This window comes from Microchirus variegatus (assembly GCF_963457635.1).
Source record: "Microchirus variegatus genome assembly, chromosome: 8".
Taxonomy (NCBI): Eukaryota; Metazoa; Chordata; class Actinopteri; order Pleuronectiformes; family Soleidae; genus Microchirus; species Microchirus variegatus.
In genome coordinates, this window is record NC_139809.1 from 24,702,408 (window position 1) to 24,716,882 (window position 14,475).

The window sequence follows — 14,475 nt, forward strand, 5'->3', positions numbered from 1 at the left end:
TGGCAGCGGCATTATCGGCGGGGATGAGCTCCGCCTCTGTGGACGGTCGGGTGCGCACTGTGAGCCGGCACAGAGCAGCTTCACTCGGCCTTTCCTGAGGGCCAATTGCAGCTCTTACCGTCTCCGTAGTCCCTTGACGGAGTGACGGACACTTAAAAAATATTTCGTGCAGTTGGAGACTACGTAGAGCAGGGGTCACCAACGTGGTGCCCGCGGGCACCTGGTAGCCCGCGGGCAGCCAATACAGTGCCCGCGGGCTCACTTCACTTCACCTCACTTGCATGTATCCGTATGATCTGTCAGTAAAATATCTTTGATATTGTTTATAAAAACTGGTAATCGTTAGGAGTAAGCACTGGAAGGAATGTGTATGCAGTTGAATGCATAATATTAATCATTTAAATGGTAAACAAACAAAAAAATATTATATGGTAGCCCTCCATATTATTTTTTACCCTTAAGGTAGCTCTCTGACTCAAAAAGGTTGGTGACCCCTGACGTAGAGGCTCTTCGACAGGCTCTGCGTCGACGCAGAGTCTCTGCGTAACCTACGCAGAGCACTTTACGCAGAAGTATAAATTGGGCTTAAGGTTTCTGTTTTTTTTTTTTTTTTAAAACATTAGTTCTGTTCCGGAGACACCTGTTGTTCACTCTAACCTGATGTTTTTCATCACCCAAAAATGAGAAGTTTAGGAATGTTGCTAGCTTATTTGAAAACTCCAGGGCCTTTCCTTGGAAAAACGATGACACTGTAAAGCCCAATTTATACTCCTGTGTAAAGCGCTCTATGTTGGTTACGGAGACCGCTCTACGTCCCTGGAGAGCCTGTCGGAGAGCCTCTCCGTCGTCTTCAGCTGCATAAACTATTTGGGACAGCGGAGAAGGCAAGGGCTGTGATTGGTCCTCAGCCAGTTGCTGGGTGGCATCAACGGGCATGCGGTGGGTGCCCTGATGATTAATACGAGGTAGCACGCGGCATAGAATTTCCTCCAATTTACCAGCCGACATTCGGAAGTACCTGAAGTGGGTTATTTCGTCCATGTCCCTCATCAGTCCAACAAGTTTATTTCACCTGCCATCAGTCTCGGTACATTTAGTGGACATACATAGCACCTCCGGCCATGTCTCCTAAGTCTTTCACGTCTCCATTTTTGTATTAAAAGTATCTGTGTTTCAATGTTATTCAGCATCGACAACAACAGTCTTTCTCTCTCAGACGCCATTGCTCACTGTAGCCAGAAGCACAACAACTATTGGCCACAACATGATTATAAGCTGTGCACGAAAAGGACTTTCTTTTCTCTTCTGTTACCAGAGGGGTTATAGGAGATACACGCAAACTCCTAGACCGTTTGCGATATCTAGAAAATTCAAAAACTATGGACTGGCGATCTGTCCAGGGTTTGAGCCTGCCTTCTGCCCTATCAGCTGAGATTGGCACAGCATCCCTGCAACCCTCATGTAGAGGATAAAGTGGTAGAAGATGGATGGATGGATCCCAGAAAGCAGAGAAATTGCCCCCATATAATTCTCATTATGTGAGCCCTCAGAAATCCAGTCCAATCAATCCAGTCCAATCACAGACAAGATTCACCAGCATGTCACACATTTGTGACGTCAGCTTCTAAGTACTGTAATTTCTCAACGGTTGAATAACTGCCAGATAATGAGAGTGAAAGTTATCTTGGAAAAAGGTGCAGAAGCACTGACTCACTGAACACTTTTTGTGAGAATCTGCTTTCATTTTACAACATGCAAGTCAAGTGGACCTTAATGGTTACATATTAAAAATGTCCAGGTATGTTACAAATAATTCCAAAGTAGTGTTAACATCTGTCCTCGGTGAACATATGACTGTTGACAGCTGGCATTAAAATGTATCCTGTCTGTGTTTCTTGTGTTTCTTTAGTAGACTATGGATGTAGCCTTTATGTGGGAGCCAAAGAAAATAAGTGGGAGGCAGCAGTGAAAACCTTTGAACTGGTGATGCTGCAGGTAAACAGGGAGAGAAGTTTCTCTTTTTTTTTTCCAACAAATGGACCAGGTTAGCTCTTAGGGAGTGATCGAACACCTGCTGTTTTCACAGTGAGAAACATGCCAGCATAAAATTCAGGAGAATGTCCAGAAACCATATCTCCAAACATTATTGGGCAAAATCCTAGACAAGCTCTGAAAATGTAATTGCAATGTTCACCAAAATACGCCGTTTTGAGAAAGTGACATTTTTGTAGCCATCAACTTAGTTTGGAACTTTTGTGTGGCCCACATTAAAGGCAAATTTTTCCCCATTTCCTTCGTTTTCCATTTTTCCAAAATCATTTAAGTCAGGAAAGTCTTTTTGTTTTGTTAAAGTGGTACTCCATCATTATAGTAATTGCAGCATGTCGAGTCTGGGGAGACAACATGATGCGACTGTTTCACATCTGGTCCCATTACCGGAACCATAGGTCTTTAAGGCCTGTTAAAAGGAAATTACTGCTGCAGCTTACTGTTTGTATGTCGGGGGTTTGGGTTAGCATTTAAACAAGAATCATCCCATACAATTAGTTGACATGACAACCATCAAGGGATGTCTCAGAGTTTGAGTGTGACACTTTCTTGTTCGGGCAAGAAAGAAACAAAGAGATCAGAAACGGCGATATAAAAATTCACAAGCTAAACTGACACAAAGACACGCCCCTCTGAAGAAAAGCCACTTTGTAATTTGGGCCTGTGGTGAGTTCATGCAACTCCTGCAGCATAGGAGCTCATAATATGTTAGGGAGTGGTCATCTTTGTGGTGGGGAAGGCAAGCAGAGGCTAGGTTTTGGTCATGAAGCCACAGTTCAGATGGGAGAGTGAAACTGTGGTAGTGAAGGTTCCTTTGCAATACTCTAATTCACAAAACTAAACCACAGGAGCCCAGCAGAGATTCTTACCATCAAACAAAGCTCAATGCTGCGTGTACAATCTTGCAACTAAATATACTGTACTTCGTCAGAGTTACTTGAAAGTAAGAGACATTTATATAACATCAGTGACTGAAATGATCGCGATGAGAAATCTGGATTGTGAAATCTGGATTGTGTGTGAGTTTTGACTTCTGTTTTGTTCAAATAAAAAAAAACATGTCTGACCTTTTCTGCTAGAGGTCAAACTCCAGTTTAGAAAGTAACATAGACATGTGTGGGAGGTGGAAGCAACGAGAAAGACACTTAAGGTTTGTGTGTAAAACCCTGACGATCACATTTAAGCTAAATGTGATCATTACCAATGCTTTCTTTACTCACCTTCTTGAGTAGCCGCGTGGAGTCCTCGCTGATCTGCATGAACCTCATGATGACATTGTTGAGGTAGATGTCACTCAGTGTGGCATGGTCCTTACTCTCCCTCCTCACCTGGTTCAGCAGCAGGTACCAGCAGTTGACAGGTGACAGCAGATTCTGGTCTTTCCTACAGTGACCAGAGAAAAAAAGTCTAATGTCACATCAGCTGTACAAGATCTAATCATGTCGTGTTCTTTGTGACACGTTACGTAAGAATCAGACAAGGGGAAGCATCAGTGATGCTGACACCTCCTCTGTTAAGTTCCAATGTAAAAATTTTATGAACAAGTACATAAGTGCATGACGGAATTGCTTACATGTGTTTCCTGTGCATTTGGACTGTATTCATGCCAGTGTTTCAGCTTTAAATTCTTTAGACACATCCTCTATAAGGCAAGGTGTGTATAGGAACATCCACCACAGCAGGGCTAAAGTGTTACTAAAGCGGGAGACAGATTTAGAAAGTCTTCCCTTGGTGTTAAATGCCCCACATACAGATGGTTTTATGCATAAAAATGTCCCCATATATTAAAATCACTACACTGTTAAGTTAGAAATTCTCTGTATCATTGACATTTCTGGGGCAGAGCTCTTGCCGTGCAGTGAGCCAAGCGGACTTCCTACAGCCCAGGAACAGTGTGCCGCAAGCTTTAAATACATGTCGTGGTATGAAGCTGAGAAGCCATGGATGTATTTTAAGTTAAGCTGAAAAGTAGAATTACACATGAATTGTGACAGCAGATGACAAACAAGGAAAAGAGAGCCATCTGAGTGCAAAAGAAAAGCTAAAGAGTACAAAAAGGGGGAAGCTTGAGAGCTGTTTCCGGTGCTGTGTGCCGGCTGCTTCCATGCTAACTGTAGGACATTGTCCAGGCCGGAGTGAACTGAGGCCCTGTATTAACACTGGCCTGCAGGCTGACTTCCTCTGGGTTAATCTATAACATTCCTGCTGCCTGCTAAATAGCAACACAAAACGGGAGTGTGTGCGCCTGTGCACCAGCGTGTATTTGGGAAAGGTTTTAAGGTCGGGTCTCGGGTCAAGTCCTGCAGGAACCATATGGAGGCTCTCCTCTGCTCTCCACTTACAACGTTCGTTTGCATAGAGCGGCAGCACTTGTCAACACAACAGGTGAAACTCTGCACTCAGCAAGTGACCCAGCCCTGAACTAGCCTTCAGTATTGGCACCATATCTGCTGCAAGAGCAAAATCAAAGCATTTCTCCAAATGAATAACTGACACAAACATTCAGACCAGCTGAAATGTTCCCCAGGATTCTGCAAAAACAGGAAGCGAGCTACAGTTGATAAAGGCAGAGCTGAGAGAAACATCCGGGAGTCTTTTTTTTCAATGACACCAGGAAAACAAGGAATGAAAAAAACTTGATTTAGCTGAAAGCTGAGTGATGTGATTGTGCCATATGCCCGGGCTGCCAGACACATGCAAGCGAAGCTGTGCCAGAGTTACAGCAGCAGGACTGCTGAATAGAATCACACCCACACACCCAACATAGATCCCTTCTGCATTATATATCTACAGAGTGCAATGCTTCTGTTCCACAGAACTGCATCTCGGTATGTGTGTATGTGTTTATAAATGCATTCACCTCTGCATGTGCAGATGCATATCGACTCCATAACATAATGGACCATTTTTCCATGGTATCAAAATGATCACATGTTATTGGTGAAACTAACAAATGACAAAAGCGAGAGCAGCAGTATTTGATTTGCCTGAACAAAGCAGAAAAATGTCAACCTATATGTCAACACCATAAGTCCACAAGTAAATATTCAAAATTTCAGTTCGTCACACAACAGATGAATGAATGAATGAATGAAGCACTACTTTTTTATATTAGATATGTAAATTGTTTAATTTTAGTAAAATAATGAATGCAAACCTTTTATTACACTGCTATGGCTGGACGATTATCTGGTGACATCACAGATGTAGTACTTCCCACAAATACTGTTAACAGTTCCTTGCGCATCTTAGTGGGCACACTCAAAAACACAAAAATAGAAGTCAGCGATTAAAGGAAGTCAGAACAAGGAAACAAGGGCCGACACAGGTGATGACGACAAAATCACCACTGGGAGTTGCTTACTCCAACATAATGGCAGGAAAATCTCTCACTGTCATCATTTCCGCCCTCAGCTTGGGCAGGAACTAAATCAGACAAACACACACAGACAGACAGATAGACAGACGCCCAAGGGGTCAAACCCAGGTATTTAATGGGAAGCTAATATCCAGGCATGGCAGGGGCAGAGATTGGTGAAAACAGAATTCATTAATAACTTACTGTTTCCTATAATTGTGGGTGTGTACACATATTTGTACTGTAGCAGGATGTTTAAAATTATGAATAATTACCACTTCAGTATGTAGGTTATTGAAACACGAGCCCTTTATCTGCAGCTGAGGCAAAAAAAAGTACTCTCACACTGATAACATCTGCTATTGACAAACCATAGTGGCCGTCTTAAGGCTGCAATAACTTACATATTCAATGAAGTCATTCAGCAGCTGATAAAGGAAAGTCCAAAATGAACCAATGTTATTATGTGACAGGAGAGCAAACATTGATATTTTAAAAGAATGTAACCAGGTCCGGAGCCTACATTGCTATTTTCAAACACCATTGGAGTTAAACTTAGATCAAATGAGTGTTGTTGTAGGTCTCTCAATAATAATATCTACATTTGACCAATTGTACAGTATACAACTGCAACACACTTAAACACAGACAAAAAGTCCTTTCACCAGAAACTTAATTCTGCATAGAAGTAGCCCAAATCAAGATGCTCCCAGCTGTAGTTTTGGCAATATAAATAATGCAGTGATTCCAATGCTCACCATGTCCATGTTTCTGCTTGATAAAACTTCACATAATACAGTCTACGGGTGTGTGCATGTACATGAGCAGGTGCACATACGTGCACAAGGCTGCTGCTGCTGCTGAACTCCTCCTCCTAATCATAGGAAGGGGCAGACGAAGAGTGTCAGAAATAATCTGCAGCTGTTTAAATGGCAGAGATGGCGATTCTCTGCAGGTAAAACAAACCTACAGAGAACAGCCCCGTTGTTACCTCTGATAACTATCCCTATGTATGCAGGGAGCAACAATATGGATTTCTATTCATAAAAAATTATGTAGCAGTGCGATAATCACCTTTTGGAAACAAGCAGAATAATTATGTAATATAGAATGTATTATTTCTCAGTTGTCTAAAAAAGGCTGTATCTAATGTGGTGTGGTAGATAATTGTTGTAGCCCCCATTTTCCCATGGCCGGCACCCACAGTGTTTAAAAATATCCATCTATAATGTCACCCATCTTCTACTGCTGTCAGCACCAATTTTGTCAAATTCAGAATTGCACTATATACTGCACATACACTGAATCAGGATCCTCTCCCGACAGCTAGAGGCAATATTCCCACAGGTGGCACAGAGTCGGAGCTTCCAGACAACCGTACACTTCCTTTCACTCCTGAAGAGGATTATGAACTAAACTCCCACTGTGTCACAACTTTTTTCATAGCATGGAGGTGCCTTTTTTAATGAGAGAACATTTCAAACCTGTATGAAATTGGATATTAGTAATGCAAGGTCAAAATATGTCACAAAATACAAGCAGAGACCTGCGTTCATGCACCCGACATGGACGTGCATAGCAACAAACGCAAAAAGCAATATCAGCAGTCCGGATCATGCGTTTGTAGATTTTATAGCAACATGAGCTGTATGGTGAGAGGTGGGACTGTGGAGGGATTGTATCAAACTCTACCTGTGTTTCGCCCCCCTTGATAAAGTGTCTTTATGGCAGCTGGAATTCATTATTGTTTTGTATGGAGAGGGGGTTTGTGGCCGTCTATGTAGAAAATTGCCATATTCCACTTAGGGATGGGGCCGATCCGATCCAGTATCGGTATCGGGTTCCGATACAGACGTAATTGACGGATCGGAAATCTGTACAGTTGGATCGGAAATTTCCGATCCGTCTGTGTGTGTGTGTCTGCTGAAATGTCTCCACAAGTGATTCCCTGAATGCTCTGTTAGCTGGCTTAAAAAAGTGGAATGGCTTTCCTGAACTGAGGCGTGTCTCGATGAGACAGGAGTAATGATGCACGACTCCGTTCAGGAAAGCCATTCCACAGTTTACAGCCAGCTAGCAGGCGAGCATGATTGACCAGGAGTTAACCAGGAAGTTCAGCTCCGCAACCGGCAGCCGAGCCGACGTAATCCCAGCCGTCACCGTTTTAAACACCTGCTCGCTGAGGAGAACAGTACTGACAGCGGCATAAAAACAATGAAAATCACACTCCTCCAAGCCAGGGTTCACGTTAGCCGGTATATATGCCGTTTATGGCTGTTGTCACGTGAATTTAGCTGGCGAAAAAAAATATCCCCAGCCAAAATGTCCGGTAAAATCAATGATTAACACGGAGACGCTATTTATTTATTTATTTAAAACTGCGGCATCGCGTTGTGTTTGGAGATTGATCATTCACGGCTTGTCTGTGACTCCGTTTATGTGTGCGTCTGTGACTACGTTTGTGTGTGCGCTGCTATGCGTCGTGTGTGTGTGTGTGTGGGGGGGGGGGGGGGTATGTGTGAGTGTCGCCAGGGGTCTGTAAAGTCGCTGCAAACGTTGTAAAAGTGGTACATATCACACTTGGCTGTATAAAGGAGTTTATTAAAGCCTTATAATCAAAATGATGACAAAAACAATGATAATAATATTAAAGCAAACAGAGCATCCATATCGGAATAGTATCGGAGTATCGGCAGCTATCTAAATTCAGATATCGGGATCGGATCGGAAGTGAAAAAAGGTGGATCGGTGCATCCCTAATTCCACATTAGGGGAAAAAGGACAAACTAAACACATCGTGTGTCAAAGTAATGCAGTTTCAACTGAGATTGTCTTGACTAATTTCCCCAAAAACTGTGCCCCTCGTCCGAGGACTTCCCTGCTCCAATGTGCTGACCTGTTATGTGACAACTGGCTAAAGGCTACACACAGAATTAACACTCATTTTCTTTTACAGCACAGACAAATCTGTCCAATGAAAACAACATGGAGAACACGGAGAACACAGAAGCCTCACTGTAAGCCTGTTATTTATGAATACAAAAATATAGGCTACATGATTTAAAGCCCACAGAAGGGTCTTTAATGTTAGTCAGACGTCTATTATTTACTTAAAAAATATGCTCCGAGGCACATGCCAAATGTTTATCCTGTGAATGAAGTGACCAGACTGTACATCACGTGATGAAAACCACAGAGCGCCATACCAGAGTCCCCTCTCCAGTTAGACACATGGGCACCCACAGCTGCTAGAGCCATTGGAGCTTTAGACAGACAGTGGGAGCGATTTGCAGACAGTGAGAACAAATATAGGTTTTATTTTTGTCTCAACCACAAGTTCAAACACTGCAAATGTATGCTTTTACCTCATAGTGTGTAATAAGACCTAAAAGTGCAACATGTTTAACTGTGGATCCTTAACAAAGCTCCAAGTCAACTTCAACAGCAGACTAACCCTGGATTTCCACTGGGCGCGGAACGGCCGCGGAACGGCAGCGGCGCGGTCGCCGTTGCAAATCGCTTCCATTCTAATCAATGAGAGTATTCCCACCGGCCGCGCTGCGGACCGTCTCAGCAGCGGCCCAGAAGCGGCTCGCCGCGCCGCAGCGCTATCGATAGGAATCAGTTCTATTTTTTCCGTTGCCGCTGCTGAACCTTGTAAATTTCAACGAAGCAGATCGCACCAGACAGGCAAAGCGACACAGAATCAAAGTAAAACATTTCCGCCCCCCTTTCAAAATAAAACACAATACGCAGGTAATATCGCCTGTCACAACTTCACATCAACATTACGTCGTCACCGCTGCTGTCAGGTAAACAGTCAATTAATCAGAGCGTCTCGGAGAGTCATAATGTACGACGAGAGACTGATTGTTGAAGTGGAGAAACATAAAATCATTTATGACACTAGATCAACAGTTCTTCCACGTCGGAGAATGAAAAGAAGCTGTGTTGTTGTCGTTTACTTTATACACACAGTCTATCGCTGGATCTCGCGAACTCGCGTCCGTTCGATATTATCACGCGATCTTCCTTGAATACCGCCGGCTCCCAAGGCTCCGCGCCGCTGCCGTAACGCGCCCGGTGGGGATTGACGCTGGGGAGAGGACGAAGCAGAACCGCGCCGCTGCCGTTCCGCGGCCGTTCCGCGGCCGTTCCGCGGCCGTTCCGCGGCCGTTCCGCGTCCAGTGGAAATCCAGGGTAAGAATGAGAATTCCCATTCTGAATCTCAAAGACTATTACCTGGTTTATGAATGAACCCACATTCAAATTTAAACACAGTGACCACAAACAAACAAAAGCAGTGTGTCCTCACTTGTACTGCTGGTGGTCCTTTGTGCTGCGAGTCTTTGCCATGAAGCGTTCAGCCAGTTTCTCCAGGTTTCTGGAGTATTCCATCTCAATCTCTGCCTTTTTCCTGAAGAAGTCCTGCAGGTCCTGCAGCAGCTGGACCCTCATCTCGGTCTGCTGGTCCAGACATTTCTGCTGCTCCACTAATTGGGCCCGGATCTCTGAGGAAATGTAAACAAAGACGCACAGATCAGGATAAAGTCAGAAAGCTGAAGGGTGAACATGGGGTTCATACCATTTGCAGATTATGTCAAATCTGTATGAGGGAAGAAAGCTGCTGTGGACTGTATCCATCTTTGAAATAATACTGTATTTGCAGATATATATAGCTAATGTCATCAGCATATTGTAGAAAAGGCAAACACAAATAGAGCTGGAGTTTCATTATATCCACTGACAGACATTGCTGAATATCGTGTAGGATAATTATTCCCATTTATTGTTTGTCTCTAAAACCTATTGATCGGTATAAAAGGGATGATGAATCAGAAAGATGAGCTGCTGGAGTGCAATGTTCACATCACATTAGCTGTGTCATGTTCACAACAGTGCAACAGAACAGAGAAAATGCAGCCTATTATCCTTTAGTTATGGGTCTTCTGAATGCTAGTGGAAATGTGAGGTCAGCAATGCTGGTCCCAGGTGTTTCATTAATGCTGAAAATAACTCAAAGGTGAATGGAACCAGATTCCCAACTCAACCAATGTTACAGCACAGAGTGCACACACACACACCCTCATCAGTGCCTGTGAGTGCAAACCAAAGCCACTTGAAGAAACAGGGGAGCGACAGCGGCTCTCACTGAAACTAGTTTCATGTGCAGGTAAATTACCCTCTGAGGTCTTCTCTGAGGAATCACGCCTGTTAGATTGCCCCTCATTTACACTTCCTACCCTGACATGACAACGGAGACCTAACATACCCGTGCATACATACAGGCACACACAAATTGTTTCCTCTGGTGTCTCCTGTCTGGTTAAGGCCATGTGTAATGGATTTTATCCTAATGGAAGGCAGCCTGAGCTTGACATCTTCATTAGAGAAAACAGATTACTGAGGTGATTTGCAGTCACATAGACGTCATCAATAGAGAGTGGCAGAGAGAGAGAGAGACAGCCATAATACCAAAAGGTGGAAAAACCAACCTTGCACATGGCTTTATAATACAAGCGTGCAATTTACTGGACTAGGTGTCATTGAAAAAAGGGCATCTTGTAAAGCTGCTTTCAAAGACAAAAACATGCACTGTTGAATGTTGATTTACAACATGGTAAGATCATAATATGTATTATGATCAGTAAATTGGACTAAAAGCAGGAGCAACGATCTTAGATGATATTTTTGTGAAGGAGGAAATGGAAATGACGGTTATATTTTTCTCTCTTTTTCGCACAAATGGGTCTGCCATTTTTAGACTTGTCTAGTTTCATTCCTGTTTCGAGTGTCTACGTGGTGTCATGACTGATATAATGTCCATCATTTGATTGCAATGTACCGCGCTAAGGCATTATGTATATCCAGTAAATGCCTAAATGCTAGACTAACACAGACCCTCGTCTAAGTATGGACATAACTGTGGGTATGTTTGTTCGCACAAGGGGAAATGTGAGGCTGCTCTCTGCAGATGAGGACATGCTAAGTATGACCAAGTGCTAAGAAAGAAGATCCACTTGTTATGTGGTAATGTTTGATTGCATGTTTGATTGCTGAGACCATTAAAAATATTTAATTTTTTTGTTTAGGAAATCATTCGGACAATGGATTACAGACCATAATAAAATACACAGTACTAAGAAATGCACTAAGCAAAATTGATTATATTCAATTATACAAAAATATAGTGAAAGGAAGTGCAACTGAAAGCTGCACATTCACTGGTATGAATTAATTTCAGGTGCCCATCAAAGTTTGGTGACTTCCTGCTATTAAATGAATTTGTAGATGAGTAAAAGTAGATTTTGCCCTCTGTGACACAGGGATACTGAGACCTAATTAATTAAACATGCGTTTCAGTCTGATCCTGGTCATCTAAATCATTGATTTCTTTTATGAGTCATGGGGCACAGTTAAGAGGATCTCTTATTATTATATACACATGAAAGTCAACAATTATATTTGGGTTTGTTGGTTTGTTTACATGCAGGAATTAAAATGCTCACCTGCTTTAAATGTTTAACTACAACATTTTGGTGGAATTATATACGCCTTAAAACCTATTTTTATGACTATTAAGAAAATGTGGACACATAATATCATTATAAGATTGCCCCATATGAAAACATTTAATGTTGTGCAGATGTCCTGCACATTTCCTTCTCTGAGCAGGTTCATACAGTTATTCCCAGTGCAGAAGTAGGCCAGGCCTCAATAGAGGCTCTGCCACAATTACTAGCTTTCTTGATGTCACAATATATCACGTTTGCTTCTGGTTAAAAATAGTTTAGGAATGGTCCTATTCAGTGTATGTCAATCCCTGGCAGGGTGTTCAGCTTTTGACTAACCACATAAGAGACAGTCATTTAGACAATGGCCATGTTTGCTCCTATGATGACTGAAAGTTCTGTTGCTGCTTCCAACTTAAACTTCCCAACGTAATGTGCTTGTGGGGCAGTATGTAAATGTGATTTGCTGTAGTTATTGGTTTTTCACATGCAGTTCTTCAAGTTGTCGTCTATGTCCCTGTTTATTCCACAAACTCTCAGCTCCTAAGAGAGCAACAGAAAAGGATTTTGAGAGTACTTATTTTTATTCATATATACACTCAAGTATCTGGTGACCCACTGCAACAGCAACACGTGCATCAGCAATAAAGCCAATCGATTTTGGGGCCTCTAAAGAAGTCCATTAATAGTTCAGCGCATCAAAAAGATGATCAAATGCTGATTCAAAGCTTGTGAGATGAGTGAGAGGTGTACTTTAAATGCTTGATGCGCTAATTAAATTATCATTCCATCCATCCATCAACATTAAATCTTAAAGCAGTGTTGATAAATTAATGAGTGATTTAGATCAAGTTTTTTTTTTTTTTTTAACTGTTGATTACTTTCTGCATTTCGAAGTAGCAGCTGCCTCTTTCTGGCACTCGAGAGGAAATAAAACACTTAAAGAAGGATGGGACACAAGAGAGGTGCTTTCTGTAATACTCAAGTTTATCACAGCACCAAAAGTCACAATCACTGTGAACCACCAACCCAATTAATGTGGGGTTTTAGCAGCAAAGTAGAAACTCGGAAATTTAACATTAAGAACACCAGGCCACTGAAAAACCAGGAAACTACCAATGAGCACTAAGACAGAGGCTGGGTAATGAAAATCCACTAGGCCTTTTTTGATCAAGCTTGCAATTGCTTCCATCTCCAAAGGATCTGGGGATTTAAACAAAGCTACCAGGGCACTAACATAAAGGAGCATACTGGTTCATTTAACACAATTACATTCATGACTGCACACGGAAACTCATTAAATCATTCATTTTCCAAGTCAAACATTGGCCAGCATGAAGCTGAAGTTTCATGGAACTAATTCTAAAAGGTATTCACTCGTCAGAAGAAATTATAAGTCTGACATTGTTATCTTATTTTTTTAGTTAAAGAAAAGTCGCCATTTACGTCAAACCAGGGTCATGAGCAAAGCAAATAATTATTTGTTTTTGGCCTTTCGTCATCTTTAGAGTTATTGAAATAATGATTGTACTTTGTATTGAACCCTTTTTAAAGCAGACCTAGACCGCAAGTTCCAATTAACGCTGTTGTTAAATATGTATCTGCGTCATTACCTTGTTTACGAAGCCCTGAAGGTTCAAAACAAACAGTTTAGCCACTGCTGAGAACGCTGTGTTTTATTGTAATCTCGGGCTCAGCGAGATCTCTGAAAAAACCCGGTCTGGTTACGTACAAGGGTTCTCCAGAACAGCAGATCATCCTGCTCCGGGCACTAGTCCGGGTACATCCGGTTGCGTACATTGAAATGCAGAAGAAGAATAATGTCCGTTGTGGAGATGTTTCACGAGCATCAGTGTCTTCTGACTCTGGGTCTGACTCCGGGTCAAAGTCATAAAAGGGACTGGGGTGGGGAGTCGTGAAGAAGCTATTTTTAAACATTGTTAAAACAATGTTTTGATAATGCGTAACAGAGCGGGTGTGCTGAATATGTCACTTCCTGGTATTGGCCAATCACAAGACAGTTGGGAAGCCTCTATGCTGGCTGGCCAATCACAACACAGTCTGTCTTCTGGGTGGGAGACTTGAGTCTGAAATATCGGGGCTGGGGAACAGCATCAGAAAAGACAGATTTCTATCGGCTCGTTTACAGCAACTAGGAGGTTTTTGACCATAAAAACAAGTTAATGTATGCAAGTAGACCTCCATAACTAACATATATGTGCAACAGGACCACTCTATGTGAGCTTTAAGTGTGAATTAGCATTATTTCATGTTTGTCAAATAACAACAGCTTAAATTATTTAATATGCTCCAGGTTTCTGTTTTTATTTACAATAAATTTAGACTAATAAGACTACCAGAAGGTGTATGCTCCATGCACTGACCTGCAGTATGACCAGGTGACGGCTATAAAGCAGTTCTGTAGAGCCCAGAAAAAGTAATCTAACAATTAAATGTCAGAAAAATGGAACCGTTTTTTTCGTTTTTTCGATCCACAATTCTGTCCTAGCAAGTGCTCTTCGGATAAAACATTGCACATTCCTGGCGTTATGAGGT

At 42.2% G+C, this 14,475-nt stretch overlaps 1 protein-coding gene across 1 annotated transcript in view; it reads right to left on the reverse strand.

The window, feature by feature from the left end:
* Positions 1–14,475, reverse strand: part of srgap1a (SLIT-ROBO Rho GTPase activating protein 1a) — a 75,963-nt gene that overhangs the window by 39,215 nt on the left and 22,273 nt on the right. The window contains exons 2-3 of the mRNA XM_083893571.1: positions 9,723–9,918; positions 3,270–3,432 (exon numbers count right to left, since the gene is read on the reverse strand). Coding sequence (XP_083749697.1) covers positions 3,270–3,432; positions 9,723–9,918 — 359 coding nt within the window. The remainder of the gene's footprint in view (positions 1–3,269; positions 3,433–9,722; positions 9,919–14,475) is intronic.